Raw genomic sequence first — 13,189 nt, 5'->3', positions numbered from 1 at the left:
GGTGTAATGGTCTTGCTTGGCTGCTGTTTTTGGCTTTGTGCTGCAGCACAGAGTTAGCTCCTGGATGGCTCTTGTATCTAATCCGGCAGTCGGCTAGTTCAACATCTTTGTGTTGCTGGGTCAGAGAGGGTTGATTAAGGCTGGCCCGAGGTGCTAATTGTGTCACACTGAACGTTTTCTAAGTAGAAATACGGGTAGGGTCATAATGCCTCAATAATCATTGCTGTTTGTGTTGTATTCTGGGCCTTACTAAACAAACCTTTGGCCTTCTGAAGTAGGCCATCTCATTGGGGAACATTTCAGTGCCAAGAGGCATTTCAATTCACTCAGATGGCAGGTTACTATTTAACCTGTTTCCAAGAAGCAAGTGGAACCACCATTAATAAAAGTAGGGACCCATGTTGGTTTAAACACTGTGGAAAGATCTGGTTCACCATCAACAATAGAATGTAATTGTGATATCTGCTGCCCTGCATGCCAACATCATTGGCATGCTTAAGAGCAGATGGTCTCCAACAGGTGGATCGCCAGCTACCAGTAGCTTTGAGCCCACATATGATTAGCTCGCCAAAAAATGCTAAAAGTACAAGCAATTTTTCATGTTTTCCACCGCAAACTAACATAAACAAATCTCCCAAAGATCAGACAACCACAAGCTCCCAGCTACTAACTAATCAACACCAAATTGACACTATCCCACCCTTGGTTAGCCACTATTGGCTTAAAAAGCCAAACTTAACACAATATATCTTCCAATTAATGTCCAGCGATATTGCCCCTGTCTGTCTGTGTGGCACGCATTTATTTATCACTCTGTGTGTAGCCAGCCAGTTGATGTGATAACAGTTTTGTGGGTTGACAGAAATGTGTAGCCAGTTGATGTGATAACAGTTTTGTGGGTTGACAGAAATGTGTAGCCAGTTGATGTGATAACAGTCTTGTGGGTTGACAGAAATGTGTAGCCAGTTGATGTGATAACAGTCTTGTGGGTTGACAGAAATGTGTAGCCAGTTGATGTGATAACAGTCTTGTGGGTTGACAGAAATGTGTAGCCAGTTGATGTGATAACAGTCTTGTGGGTTGACAGAAATGTGTAGCCAGTTGATGTGATAACAGTCTTGTGGGTTGACAGAAATGTGTAGCCAGTTGATGTGATAACAGTCTTGTGGGTTGACAGAAATACTTTTACCAAAACCTTCTAAATTAAATGTTAAATTAAGTAGGCTTACCTGGCAGAAGTATATAATGAGTAAGTATCATTTGTATATATTATATCATCATTTGTATATATTATTTGTTATTAGCTTACTTTGCCATGACATGAGCAGCAGCAGTACAGAACCATCACTAGACCTGCACATTGGGGCGGCAGGGTAGCCTAGTAAGCACTGGACTAGTAACCGAAAGGTTTCAAGTTCATATCCCCGAGCTGACAAGGTACAAATCTGTCGTTCTTTCCCTGAACAGGCAGTTAACCCACTGTTCCTAGGCCATCATTGAAAATAAGAATTTGTTCTTAACTGACTTGCCAAGTTAAATAAAGGTTAAAAAAACAAACATTAGATGGACATTCCTCATTTGCTAGATGTGCAAATAAAGGTCCAGATGCACAATTTGTTAGTTTTCTTCCAGACCTAAAGAAAATGGTCTTCTGATGTGATTTAATCATTGACATGGACTCAGAACATCCAATTTCCCCTTTCCTCTATGAACAATTGTCATTTTGAGAGTGAAAAACTAGCACAAATCCAAAAACAGGAAAAATAAAACTGAGAAAACATAATTTGGGTAAATATATATAATTCACAGATTTTATAGCCCCCCCATTTACAGATGTTTATTAACCATTATTTTACCAGGTATATTGACAGAAAACATAGTGCACTACTTTTTCTTGTACACTAAGGACCGGGGAAGGGGTTGAAGGAATTTGTATATTTGAAAGCTAGAAAGAAAAATGGTACTTTGCAAAAACAAAAAATCAAATAGCTCTCATGCTAGACAAGGTTGGAGACCCCAGCTTTAGAGCCACAGGGACATGGCAGCCTGCCACCTCAACTCAAAAACTCCACAGAGTTAGGAGTTTGGGGGAGGGGGCGCCAGGCCTTAGAAAACCACTGCCTGAACAGAAGCTAGACATGCTAGAGCCGACCCTATTCTCTCAATTTTAAAACAAACACTGAGAGAATGTTGCTTTAAAAATGATATTTTACTACTGCAATTTAATGGAACTAATGCTCTTTCTCTGAGATATGGGTGCCTTGTGGTTGTCAAATAGTATATGTACACTACCGGTCAAAAGTTTTAGAACACCTACTCGTTCAAGGGTTTTTCTTTATTTGTAATATTTTCAACGTTGTAGAATAATGGTGAAGACATCAAAACTATGAAATAACACATATGGAATCATGTCGTCACCTAAACAGTTTTGCCAAAAAGTCAAAGTGTCTGAATATTTTACGAATGCACTGTATTTGATAAGATTCAACCAAATTTGCTCCAGCAATTACCGCGAGCCCGTCCTCCCCAATTAAGGTGCACCAGCCTCCTGTGCTACAAACATACAGGTTCACTACTTCCACACTACCCACACAATCACTTATGCCTGCATGCATTTAGGACAGAAAATGTGGCTACGTATGCACTGCCACAATCATATGCAAAGGTAACTGAACTAAATGGCTATCCCCCTGTGGCACTCACTTCTGTCATCATGAAGGGCTTTGAGAGACTTGTCAAGGATCATATCACCTTCACCTTACCTGTCACCCTAGACCCACTTAAACTTGCTTACCGCCCCAATAGGTCCACAGACGATTGAATCGCCAACACACTGCAAACTGCCCTATCCCATCTGGACAAGACGAACACCTATGTCAGAATGCTGTTCATTGACTATAGATCAGCATTCAACACCATAGCACCCTACAAGCTCATCATCAATATGAGGTCCTGGGTCTCAACCCCGCCCTGTGCAACTTGGTCCTGGACTTCCTGATGGGTCGTCCCCAGGTGGGGAAGGTAGGAAACAACATCTCCACTTTGCTGACACTCACCACTGGGGGCCCACAAGGGTGCGTGCTCAGCCCCCTCCTGTACTCCCTGTTCACACATGACTGCATGGCCATGCACACCTCCAACTCAGTCATCAAGTTTGCAGACAACACAACAGTAGTGGGCTTGATTACCAACAACGACGAGACAGCCTATAGGGAGGAGGTGAGGGCTCTCCTAGTGTGGTGTCAGGAAAATAACCTCTCACTCAACATCAACAAAACAAAAGAGATGATCATGGACTTCAGGAAACAGCGGAGGGAACACCCCCCTATCCACATCGAAGGGACAGCAGTGGAGAGGTGGACAGTTAAGTTCCTCGGCATACACATCAAGGACAAAATGGAATGGTCCAAACTACCTGCCCTCTAGGACACCTACAGCACCTAATGTCACAGGTAGGCCTTAAAGATCATCAAGGACAACAACCACCCGAACCACTGCCTGTTCACCCTGCTACCATCCAGAAGGCGAGGTCAGTACAGGTGCATTAAAGCTGGGACCGAGAGACTGAAAAACAGCTTCAAGCTCAAGGCCATCAGGCTGTTAAACAGCCATCACTAGCACAGAGAGGCTGCTGGCTACATACAGGCTTGACATAATTTGCCACTTTAACAAACGGAACACTAGACACTTTAATAATGTTTACATATCTTGCATTACTCATCTCATATGTATATACTGTATTCTATACTATCTATTGCATCTTAGCCTATGCCGCTCTGTTATTGCTCATCCATATATTTATATTTATATATTCTTATTCCATTCCTTTACTTAGATTTGTGTGTATTAGGCATTTATTGTGGAGTTTCGCTACACTCGCAATAACATCTGCTAACCACGTGTATGTGACCAATAACATTTGACTTGATATGATTTGATATGGATGCATATAGACACAAAATCACATACAAACCCTCCCTTCTACTCATCGTTCCTTCAACACATGTAAATCCCTTTATACCCTACCATACAATAAAAAGGATTCATGTGGTTAATGGTTGGAAGTGGATTACCCATACTACCATCTTCAGAAGTACAGACCTAATGCTACTCTGACAGCCTGTCAAATGGCAAACAGGCCACAGGGAACTACAGTCTGTCTGAAGCCTAGCATCTCCTTCAACAACATCTCCCTCTCTACAATCACACATTGGTCCTGAGGGACAGATCCCCTTGCCCAGGAGCCATTAAGCCATACCGTGAACAAGGCTGGCCGAAATATGAGTACCATTGTTGAGAGCTGGGCGCTGTCTAGTTTCACATTTCTCAAGAAAGGTCCTGTCGTCACTGCCTCTCCCTGACTATGCCATAGAGGGAGGGTTATGGAGGGCCATGAAGGGGACTCTGGGGAGGATAGGGCCAATAGGATCATCTCATTGTTCATTTGATAACCTTGAACAGTTGTGTTTAATGGGATAAGCTAGTAGAACATTTATAATCTAGCTAAACGGCCCGGCTGTTAAGTTAACCATCAATTGTTGATTTGAGCGCTAAGCTGTTAATTGAGAAAGCTGGAAAAGATGGACAGTGTTCAGTTCTCTAATCTGTTTTGATCTGATAACACCACCAAACGCTTTACTGAGGACAAGGAACTAACACAGTGCGACCAGTCAGATAATGAGGACCAGAGCACTTGATTTGTCCCATTTGATCCAGGCTCAGCAGCCCCAGTACTGTCTGTCCCCCATAAGCCATCTATTAATCAAGGAGAGACACGCAGCTGTTTGACACCCCCCATTCTTCCCTCTCAGGGCCTCCCAACCCAATAGAGCAGATAAAAGGATCCCCCCCCCTACAGAACAGGTGTCCACTGGGGTGATGTCACTCCCACAGACCAGACCCATCAAGACTGACTGACAACCTGGTCATGTCAGCAGCAGCAGCAGGGACCAGCATCAATGGTCAGGACCTACTAGATGCTTGGTTTCATTATCCATGTCTTTTCTGTGGTCTCAAGATTTCAGTTAATGTTAAACCAGTCTACATTCAACCAGTCTACATTCAACCAGTCTTGTATTTTTGTGTTTCCAATTGCCAGCTGGCGCCATACTTTCCAAAGGCATTGCTTCTTACACAGCTGTAGACTAGTACTCTACTGCCCTCCACTGGTCTGAAACTTCGATGGAGGGAGACAAGATTTACACTTGGAACTGGCACATTTAATTCAAAAAATGTGAAGCGAATGGTGTGCTTAACTAATAAGACATACATATGGCCTGAAATTGTTATTTTATCATCCATCACATAAATACTGAATTTCAAGCCCTCAAGGAAAAGGGTATGCAATCATGGTCTGTATTACAGTATGCTGGAGTTGGAACTCAGGCCCGCAAATAGTTCTGCCTCCATGACATCCCCTACTGATTCTACATACCCATCCATCCGAGACAGTGTTCTAAACTTCTGAGAGGCCTTACTGATAATTAACATGCTTCAACCTCAACAACATCACTGTTGTGGAGAGGTCAAAACAGAGGTGGTTCAATGAGCCATGCTTACTTGATGACTGATGATAATCCCGTGTGGCTCAGTTGGTAGAGCATGGCACTTGTGACGCCATGGTTGTGGGTTTGATTCCCATGGTAGACCAGTATGGAGAAGAAAAAAATAAAGTATAAACTGTATTTACATTTTAGCAGAATCTCTTGTCCAGAGCAACTTACAGTAGTGAATGCATATACTGGTCCAGCATTGGGAATCGAACCCATAACCCTGGCGTTAAGCACCATGCTCTACCAACTGAGCCACACTGTATGAACTCATTACTGTAAGTCGCTCTAGGTAAGAACATCTGCTAATTGACTAAAATGTAAAAATGTCATGATTAACCTTGCCTGAAGACTTGTTAGCTCCTTGTGCTATGGCCTGTAGCTATGTGGGCTAATAAAACCTGTTTTCTCCATGTGCTGCTGATTCAGGCATAAGGGCATAGTGCATAGTGCCCTTATGCTTGAGGTGATTTGGGAATCTTGATAAAGTGGATTTACGATCAAAGGTGTGTCGCATGGCCAGTTAATGACGTTGTGTGAGTGAATGAGGTTTCACTAAACATTGCATAATCAGTGGAGTTGATATATAGGCACCTTGAGGCTGCCTCATGGACAACTTGTCCCACTATTATGTTTGGGTCAAGAGGTTGCCTCAGTCAGATCATATTTAAGAGCAATTTCTATGAATGAAACTAGGAAATATCATGTTAAAAATAAAATGACATTATTCCATGAGACAAAGTTAAAGATCTATTTCAAATGGATGAGCCAATAATGAGGCAGATAACAGAATGAGGACATGAACATATAAGCTAGGCCTACGTCAGTCAGTCCGATTGTAAAGGTCTGTTTAGGCCTACGTCAGTCAGTCCGATTGTAAAGGTCTGTTTAGGCCTACGTCAGTCAGTCCGATTGTAAAGGTCTGTTTAGGCCTACGTCAGTCAGTCCGATTGTAAAGGTCTGTTTAGGCCTACGTCAGTCAGTCCGATTGTAAAGGTCTGTTTAGGCTACGTCAGTCAGTCCGATTGTACAGGTCCCTACGTCAGTCAGTCCGATTGTAAAGGTCTGTTTAGGCCTACGTCAGTCAGTCCGATTGTAAAGGTCTGTTTAGGCCTACGTCAGTCAGTCCGATTGTAAAGGTCTGTTTAGGCCTACGTCAGTCAGTCCGATTGTAAAGGTCTGTTTAGGCCTACGTCAGTCAGTCCGATTGTAAAGGTCTGTTTAGGCCTACGTCAGTCAGTCCGATTGTAAAGGTCTGTTTAGGCCTACGTCAGTCAGTCCGATTGTAAAGGTCTGTTTAGGCCTACGTCAGTCAGTCCGATTGTAAAGGTCTGTTTAGGCCTACGTCAGTCAGTCCGATTGTAAAGGTCTGTTTAGGCCTACGTCAGTCAGTCCGATTGTAAAGGTCTGTTTAGGCCTACGTCAGTCAGTCCGATTGTAAAGGTCTGTTTAGGCCTACGTCAGTCAGTCCGATTGTAAAGGTCTGTTTAGGCCTACGTCAGTCAGTCCGATTGTAAAGGTCTGTTTAGGCCTACGTCAGTCAGTCCGATTGTAAAGGTCTGTTTAGGCCTACGTCAGTCAGTCCGATTGTAAAGGTCTGTTTAGGCCTACGTCAGTCAGTCCGATTGTAAAGGTCTGTTTAGGCCTACGTCAGTCAGTCCGATTGTAAAGGTCTGTTTAGGCCTACGTCAGTCAGTCCGATTGTAAAGGTCTGTTTAGGCCTACGTCAGTCAGTCCGATTGTAAAGGTCTGTTTAAGGTCAGTCCGTTTAGGTCCTACGTCAGTCAGTCCGATTGTAAAGGTCTGTTTAGGCCTACGTCAGTCAGTCCGATTGTAAAGGTCTGTTTAGGCCTACGTCAGTCAGTCCGATTGTAAAGGTCTGTTTAGGCCTACGTCAGTCAGTCCGATTGTAAAGGTCTGTTTAGGCCTACGTCAGTCAGTCCGATTGTAAAGGTCTGTTTAGGCCTACGTCAGTCAGTCCGATTGTAAAGGTCTGTTTAGGCCTACGTCAGTCAGTCCGATTGTAAAGGTCTGTTTAGGCCTACGTCAGTCAGTCCGATTGTAAAGGTCTGTTTAGGCCTACGTCAGTCAGTCCGATTGTAAAGGTCTGTTTAGGCCTACGTCAGTCAGTCCGATTGTAAAGGTCTGTTTAGACCTACGTCAGTCAGTCCGATTGTAAAGGTCTGTTTAGGCCTACGTCAGTCAGTCCGATTGTAAAGGTCTGTTTAGGCCTACGTCAGTCAGTCCGATTGTAAAGGTCTGTTTAGGCCTACGTCAGTCAGTCCGATTGTAAAGGTCTGCTTAGGCCTACGTCAGTCAGTCCGATTGTAAAGGTCTGTTTAGGCCTACGTCAGTCAGTCCGATTGTAAAGGTCTGTTTAGGCCTACGTCAGTCAGTCCGATTGTAAAGGTCTGTTTAGGCCTACGTCAGTCAGTCCGATTGTAAAGGTCTGCTTAGGCCTACGTCAGTCAGTCCGATTGTAAAGGTCTGTTTAGGCCTACGTCAGTCAGTCCGATTGTAAAGGTCTGTTTAGGCCTACGTCAGTCAGTCCGATTGTAAAGGTCTGTTTAGGCCTCCACGGGCAACTCCTGATCCACCCCGTGTCTTCTACAGAGCTGATGAAAGAGACGCGGCCTGAAGTGCCCTAATACTCTTACCAACTTGGCTTGAACTTTGCACGTTAGATTTTCGTGTCATCGGGGTCAGACCAGCCAGCAACATGCACACTTTAACACTCCCTCACAGATTGCAGAAGTGCAACACTGACAGGGTTGGAGGACGACCAGGTTGCCGAGGTACCAGTCGACAGGTAAACAAGGCAACAGAACATCCAGCATGGTGGGAAGGAGACGTGGCTCCAGAGCCACCAGGGGGTCACAGAAGCCCCAACAGCAAAGCACGGGGGGACCCCGCAAGGTGAGTCTGTCAGACTACCGAGAGGTGGCATATCAAATAGTTGAAAATACAAATGTAGCCTATAATGTACTTGTATAACATAGGCAGCTACAAATGATTCCTCAATAAATGTTATGATATTTTCACTGTAAATGTTAAAGCATTATGGGAATGGTCTCGCTCTTTGAATGGTAAATTGACCTCTACAGTCAATGAAAGCATTCTTAATCATTAACATGGATTTTTTAAAACTCTTTGTTAGTCTTTTCTCAAATCATGGGCATATTTCAAACAGTTCAGGGTTCAAAGTGTACTGACAACTCTACAGATCATTCCTAATAACCATATCCACTCCCACCCACTAGCTCTCACATGCAGAGGAAAACACGCATGAAGCCAGAAATCCCTTATATATTCAAATGCTTATTAAAGCCCTGATGATTTCCATAACTGTGAATACACACCTTTACTTATGTACAGACATCCCTTTCCATGAGGTCAGTTACAGACGTAGGATCTTAATTTGAGACAGTTTGCTACAACAGGAAAATAACCCTGCAGCAACATGAAATGTGAATTATTATGTGGATTATGATTAATGGAATATTCTTTGTAGAGGTTGATCCATTTTTCGTTAGGGCAAAGTCTAACATTTTAAAGTGGAAATGACAAAATTTAGAAGCCTTTTTAACCTCGAATACACTACCAGTTTGCATTTCCTGCTGTGCCGGAAAATTCTCAGCAACAAAAGAGTGATCAAATTAAGATCCTACATCTGTAACACTTTCTGTTCCATCTCAGAGGCTGAGAGAGCCAGCATTATTTGCCAAGGAAGCAGGATATGAGTCGGAGGTCCCTCATGAAAAGCTGACCATCGCCCAAGCCAAGAGAGGCACACCAGGTCAGTCATCTACTCTGTGGTCTTACCAGGTCAGACCAGTCACAGGTGAGTCAGACTAATCAGAGGTCAGTGTGACCACCAGTTTGATCACTCCTGCTGGGATTAGTGAAGAATGACAAGCGAAAGAGGAGACCTACTCAGTTGCACAACTGAACGTTGCATTTAACCCAAATCCTCTGAATCAGAGAGGTGAGGGGGGCTGCCTTAACCGATGTCATTGGCACCCAGTTGTTGTTGGGTGTTAACTGCCTCAAGGGCAGAATGGCAGATTTTTACACCTTGCCGGCTCAGGGATTCAAACCAGAAACCTTTTGGTTACTGGCCCAATGCTCTTAACCTCTAGGCTACCTGGGGAAAAGGATAAGAAGAGGTAAGAGGCAGTCAACAGAGGGAGGGATGGAGACTGGGAGAACGTGGAGAGCGACAGATCAAATTTGCATTTTTCTTTTGTTATAGCAATCCGGCCGGTCCGAGTCTATGCTGATGGGATCTTTGACCTCTTCCACTCTGGACATGCTCGCGCTCTGATGCAAGCCAAGAACCTGTTCCCCAACACACATCTCATAGTGGGAGGTAAATAGTGCCTTTAAAATAGATCACAGACAGTGATTGGGTCATATTGATCAGATCACAAAACTCACATTTTAGCAGCACAAGGTGTAAATTATGTTTTTGTGTGTCTTTCCTCGAAGTCTGCAGTGATGAACTCACACACCGGTATAAGGGCTACACGGTGATGACAGAGTCTGAGCGCTACGAAGCCCTGATACACTGTCGCTATGTGGATGAGGTGGTACGGGACGCTCCCTGGACCCTCAGCCCTGACTTCCTGAAGAAACATAAGGTCAGCACTTCTGGACAAGGGTCATATATACTGTACATCAGTGTTTCTCAACCAGGGGTATTAGGCCCTATCCAGCTAGGACCTATCCACAGGGGGCACCAGGCCCTATCCACAGGGGGTACTAGGACCTATCCACAGGGGGTACTAGGACCTATCCACAGGGGGTACAAGGACCTATCCACAGGGGATACTAGGACCTATCCACAGGGGGTACAAGGCCCTATCCACAGGGGGTACTAGGACCTATCCACAGGGGGTACTAGGACCTATCCACAGGGGGTACTAGGCCCTATCCACAGGGTTACTAGGACCTATCCATAGGGGGTACAACACCCTATCCATAGGGGGTACCAGGCCCTATCCACAGGGGTACTAGGACCTACCCACAGGGGGTACTTGAGAAGACTCATGAGACCATAAGCTTACTGGTAAAATGTAAATGAGGCGATACTTCAAGGGTTCTCTGGGCAGAGCAAAATGTACTTGGTGGTACAGTAACTGAAAAGGGATGGAGACCATTGCTGTACATTACTCAATATTACTAACAATAAGCCTTAAAATCTGATATACAGCATGTCCCTTTTTTCTGTTGTAAAAATCACCTTAATGCTATCCTGTGATTTTCCCAGATTGACTTTGTAGCGCATGATGATATCCCATACACCTCTGCTGGATCAGAGGATGTCTACAAACACATCAAGGAAGCAGGTAACTAACTGATCTGCTCTGAAACAGATATTAACCTGTAGCCAATGGAGATTGTATCTGTGTGTGTTTGCTGAGTTACAGCCTACTATTTGTCACTACCTGTGTCATCTTGACTGTGTTTGAGCACTGTTCTCTCTGTTGGGTTTCAGGGATGTTTGTGGCCACACAGAGGACAGACGGCATCTCTACCTCTGACCTCATCACCAGGATAGTGAGAGACTACGACCTCTATGTCCGACGCAACCTGCAGAGAGGCTACACAGCCAGTGACCTCAACGTTAGCTTCATCAGGGTAAGAATGACATCATAATTACCTTAGAACAATGAATGAAGTTGGAATAAACATCTGTTACATTAGCTTGCATTTGAGGAAGATGAATGGTTGTTTCAGTATTGGTGGTTGTGGTTGATAAACACTAGACCATCTTTAGCTGATTCCCTACAGCCAACCGCATGTCTAACTTGTGCAGGAGAAGAAAATCCGTCTTCAAAACCAGGTGGATCGTATGAAGGAGACGGTAAAGACAGTAGAGGAGAAGTCCAAGCACTTTGTGCACTCGGTGGAAGAGAAGAGCCAAGACCTCATCCACAAGTGGGAGGAGAAGTCCTGGGAGTTCATTAGTAATTTCCTGGAGTCGTTTGGTCCAGGTGGAGCGTGGGTAAGTTTATCTTTAGCCCACAATAGATAGATACTATGTTAGGAAGCATGAAAGGTCAATAGGGGAAGACGGTTAGTAATGATCCCATTCCATGCTCGCTCTCTCTCTCTCTCTCTCTCTCTCTCTCTCTGTCTTTCCCTCTTTCCATTTCTTCCTCTCTCTCCCCCTCTCTCCCTCTCTGTGAGCAGCATGTGATCCAGGAGAAGAGTGGGCGCATGCTCCAGGCTCTGTCACCCTACGCATCGCCCGCTGCCTCGCCCCGTGGCTCCCCCGGCAGCAGCCCCACCAGAGGGCGTTCTCCATCGCCTCCCTCCTCTCCCTCCTCTCAATCCCCTCGTTCTCCTCGTTCCTCCGCCACCTACCCCAAGGGTGCCTCTGCCCATCCCTCAACTTCCCTCAGCAGCATGAGTGAGGGGGATGACGACGAGAAATAGAGACAACACTTTCCCTCAAACACTCAGTGTACAGGTAACTGCCGAAATAAAGGAAACACTTGAAGAAACACTTGACTAAATGAGAGATACAGGACAAGGGAAGCTTGGTCTTTACATCCTCAAAGACATGCTTCTGTCAGCTGTAACTATTTTGAATGTGTCAATAATCACGTGTATTTCAAACATAGACAAAGATAGATTCAGATTTTTGACTTTGTAGATGTAACTGCCAAAATAAAGGAAACATTTGAGTAAATGAGGGATACAAAGTATATTGAAAGCAGGTGCTTCCACACAGTTGTGGTTCCTGAGCATATTAAACAATTAGCATCCCATAATGCTTAGGATCATGTATAAAAATTCCCAGTTGCCCATTATGTTGGCTAACATGGCTAGAAGAAAAGATTTCAGTGACTTTGAAAGAGGAGACTCAAAGTAGCATAGAGGGTTAAATGGTGTGTGGGTGTGTCTCAGTCACCTGATCTCAAAACCAATTGAACACTTATGGGAGATTCTGGAGCGGCGCCTGAAACAGCGTTTTCCACCACCATCAACAAAAGACCAAATGATGGAATTTCTCATGGAGGAATGGTGTCACATCCCTCCAATAGAGTTCCAGACACTTGTAGAATCTATGCCAAGGTGCATTGAAGCTGTTCTGGTGGCTCGTGGTGGCCCAACGCCAGAGTAAGAGACTATGTTGGTGTTTCCTTGATTTTGTCAGTTACCTGTACATGGTTACTTTGTGCACTGTGTGTGTGTAAAATGTCGCCCACGGTCTACCATATTTTTGTTATTTTATTGTGTAGGTCGTAAGGTAACTGAATGCACAGTTGAAACTCCATTCTCACTTCTGATTCCTGAACCACACAAATATATACAACTAATACCACTATTTCACTGTCTAAACCTGGCTTTATTTTAGCAACATGCTTAAATGTGTGTTCAGTTGTCTATGATAGAGTGCATTCGGAAAGTGTTCAAACCCCTTGACTTTTACCACATTTGGTTACGTTACAGCCATATTCTAAAATGGCTTGAATCCAGTTTTTTGTTGTTGACGTTTTTGCAAATGTATAAACAATTTAAAACTGAAATATCACATTTACATAAGTATTCAGATACTTTACTCAGTAATTTGTTGAAGCACCTTTGGCAGCGATCACAGCGAGTCTTCTTGGGTATGGCGCTACAAGCTT

The 13,189-nt window shown here is 44.2% G+C and overlaps 1 protein-coding gene and 1 long non-coding RNA gene across 2 annotated transcripts; both read left to right on the top strand.

Moving 5' to 3' along the window:
• The first annotated feature begins 3,882 nt into the window (after positions 1–3,882).
• On the top strand, positions 3,883–7,686 carry LOC124006592. Its single transcript, XR_006833811.1, has 3 exons — positions 3,883–6,545; positions 6,613–7,296; positions 7,351–7,686. It is a non-coding gene; the product is annotated as an uncharacterized LOC124006592 (long non-coding RNA).
• A 608-nt stretch (positions 7,687–8,294) lies between these two features.
• Positions 8,295–12,570, top strand: LOC124006591 (choline-phosphate cytidylyltransferase B-like). Its single transcript, XM_046316624.1, has 8 exons — positions 8,295–8,465; positions 9,246–9,345; positions 9,802–9,918; positions 10,038–10,189; positions 10,819–10,897; positions 11,047–11,189; positions 11,368–11,556; positions 11,745–12,570. The coding sequence occupies exons 1-8, from the start codon at positions 8,385–8,387 to the stop codon at positions 11,988–11,990; spliced, it is 1,107 nt and encodes a 368-aa protein (XP_046172580.1). The 5' UTR covers positions 8,295–8,384; the 3' UTR covers positions 11,991–12,570.
• Positions 12,571–13,189: the final 619 nt, after the last annotated feature.

The sequence above is a fragment of the Oncorhynchus gorbuscha genome, linkage group LG20 (assembly GCF_021184085.1).
Source record: "Oncorhynchus gorbuscha isolate QuinsamMale2020 ecotype Even-year linkage group LG20, OgorEven_v1.0, whole genome shotgun sequence".
NCBI lineage: Eukaryota > Metazoa > Chordata > Actinopteri > Salmoniformes > Salmonidae > Oncorhynchus > Oncorhynchus gorbuscha.
This window is presented reverse-complemented; position numbering and strand designations above follow the sequence as displayed.

Bases quoted from the DNA above. Each gene is read 5' to 3' on its own strand.
- LOC124006591 (XM_046316624.1), top strand. From the start codon at position 8,385: ATGGTGGGAAGGAGACGTGGCTCCAGAGCCACCAGGGGGTCACAGAAG. The intron at 10,190-10,818 runs GTCAGCACTTCT...TGATTTTCCCAG, and splicing joins ACTTCCTGAAGAAACATAAG to ATTGACTTTGTAGCGCATGA. The intron at 11,190-11,367 runs GTAAGAATGACA...TAACTTGTGCAG, and splicing joins TCAACGTTAGCTTCATCAGG to GAGAAGAAAATCCGTCTTCA.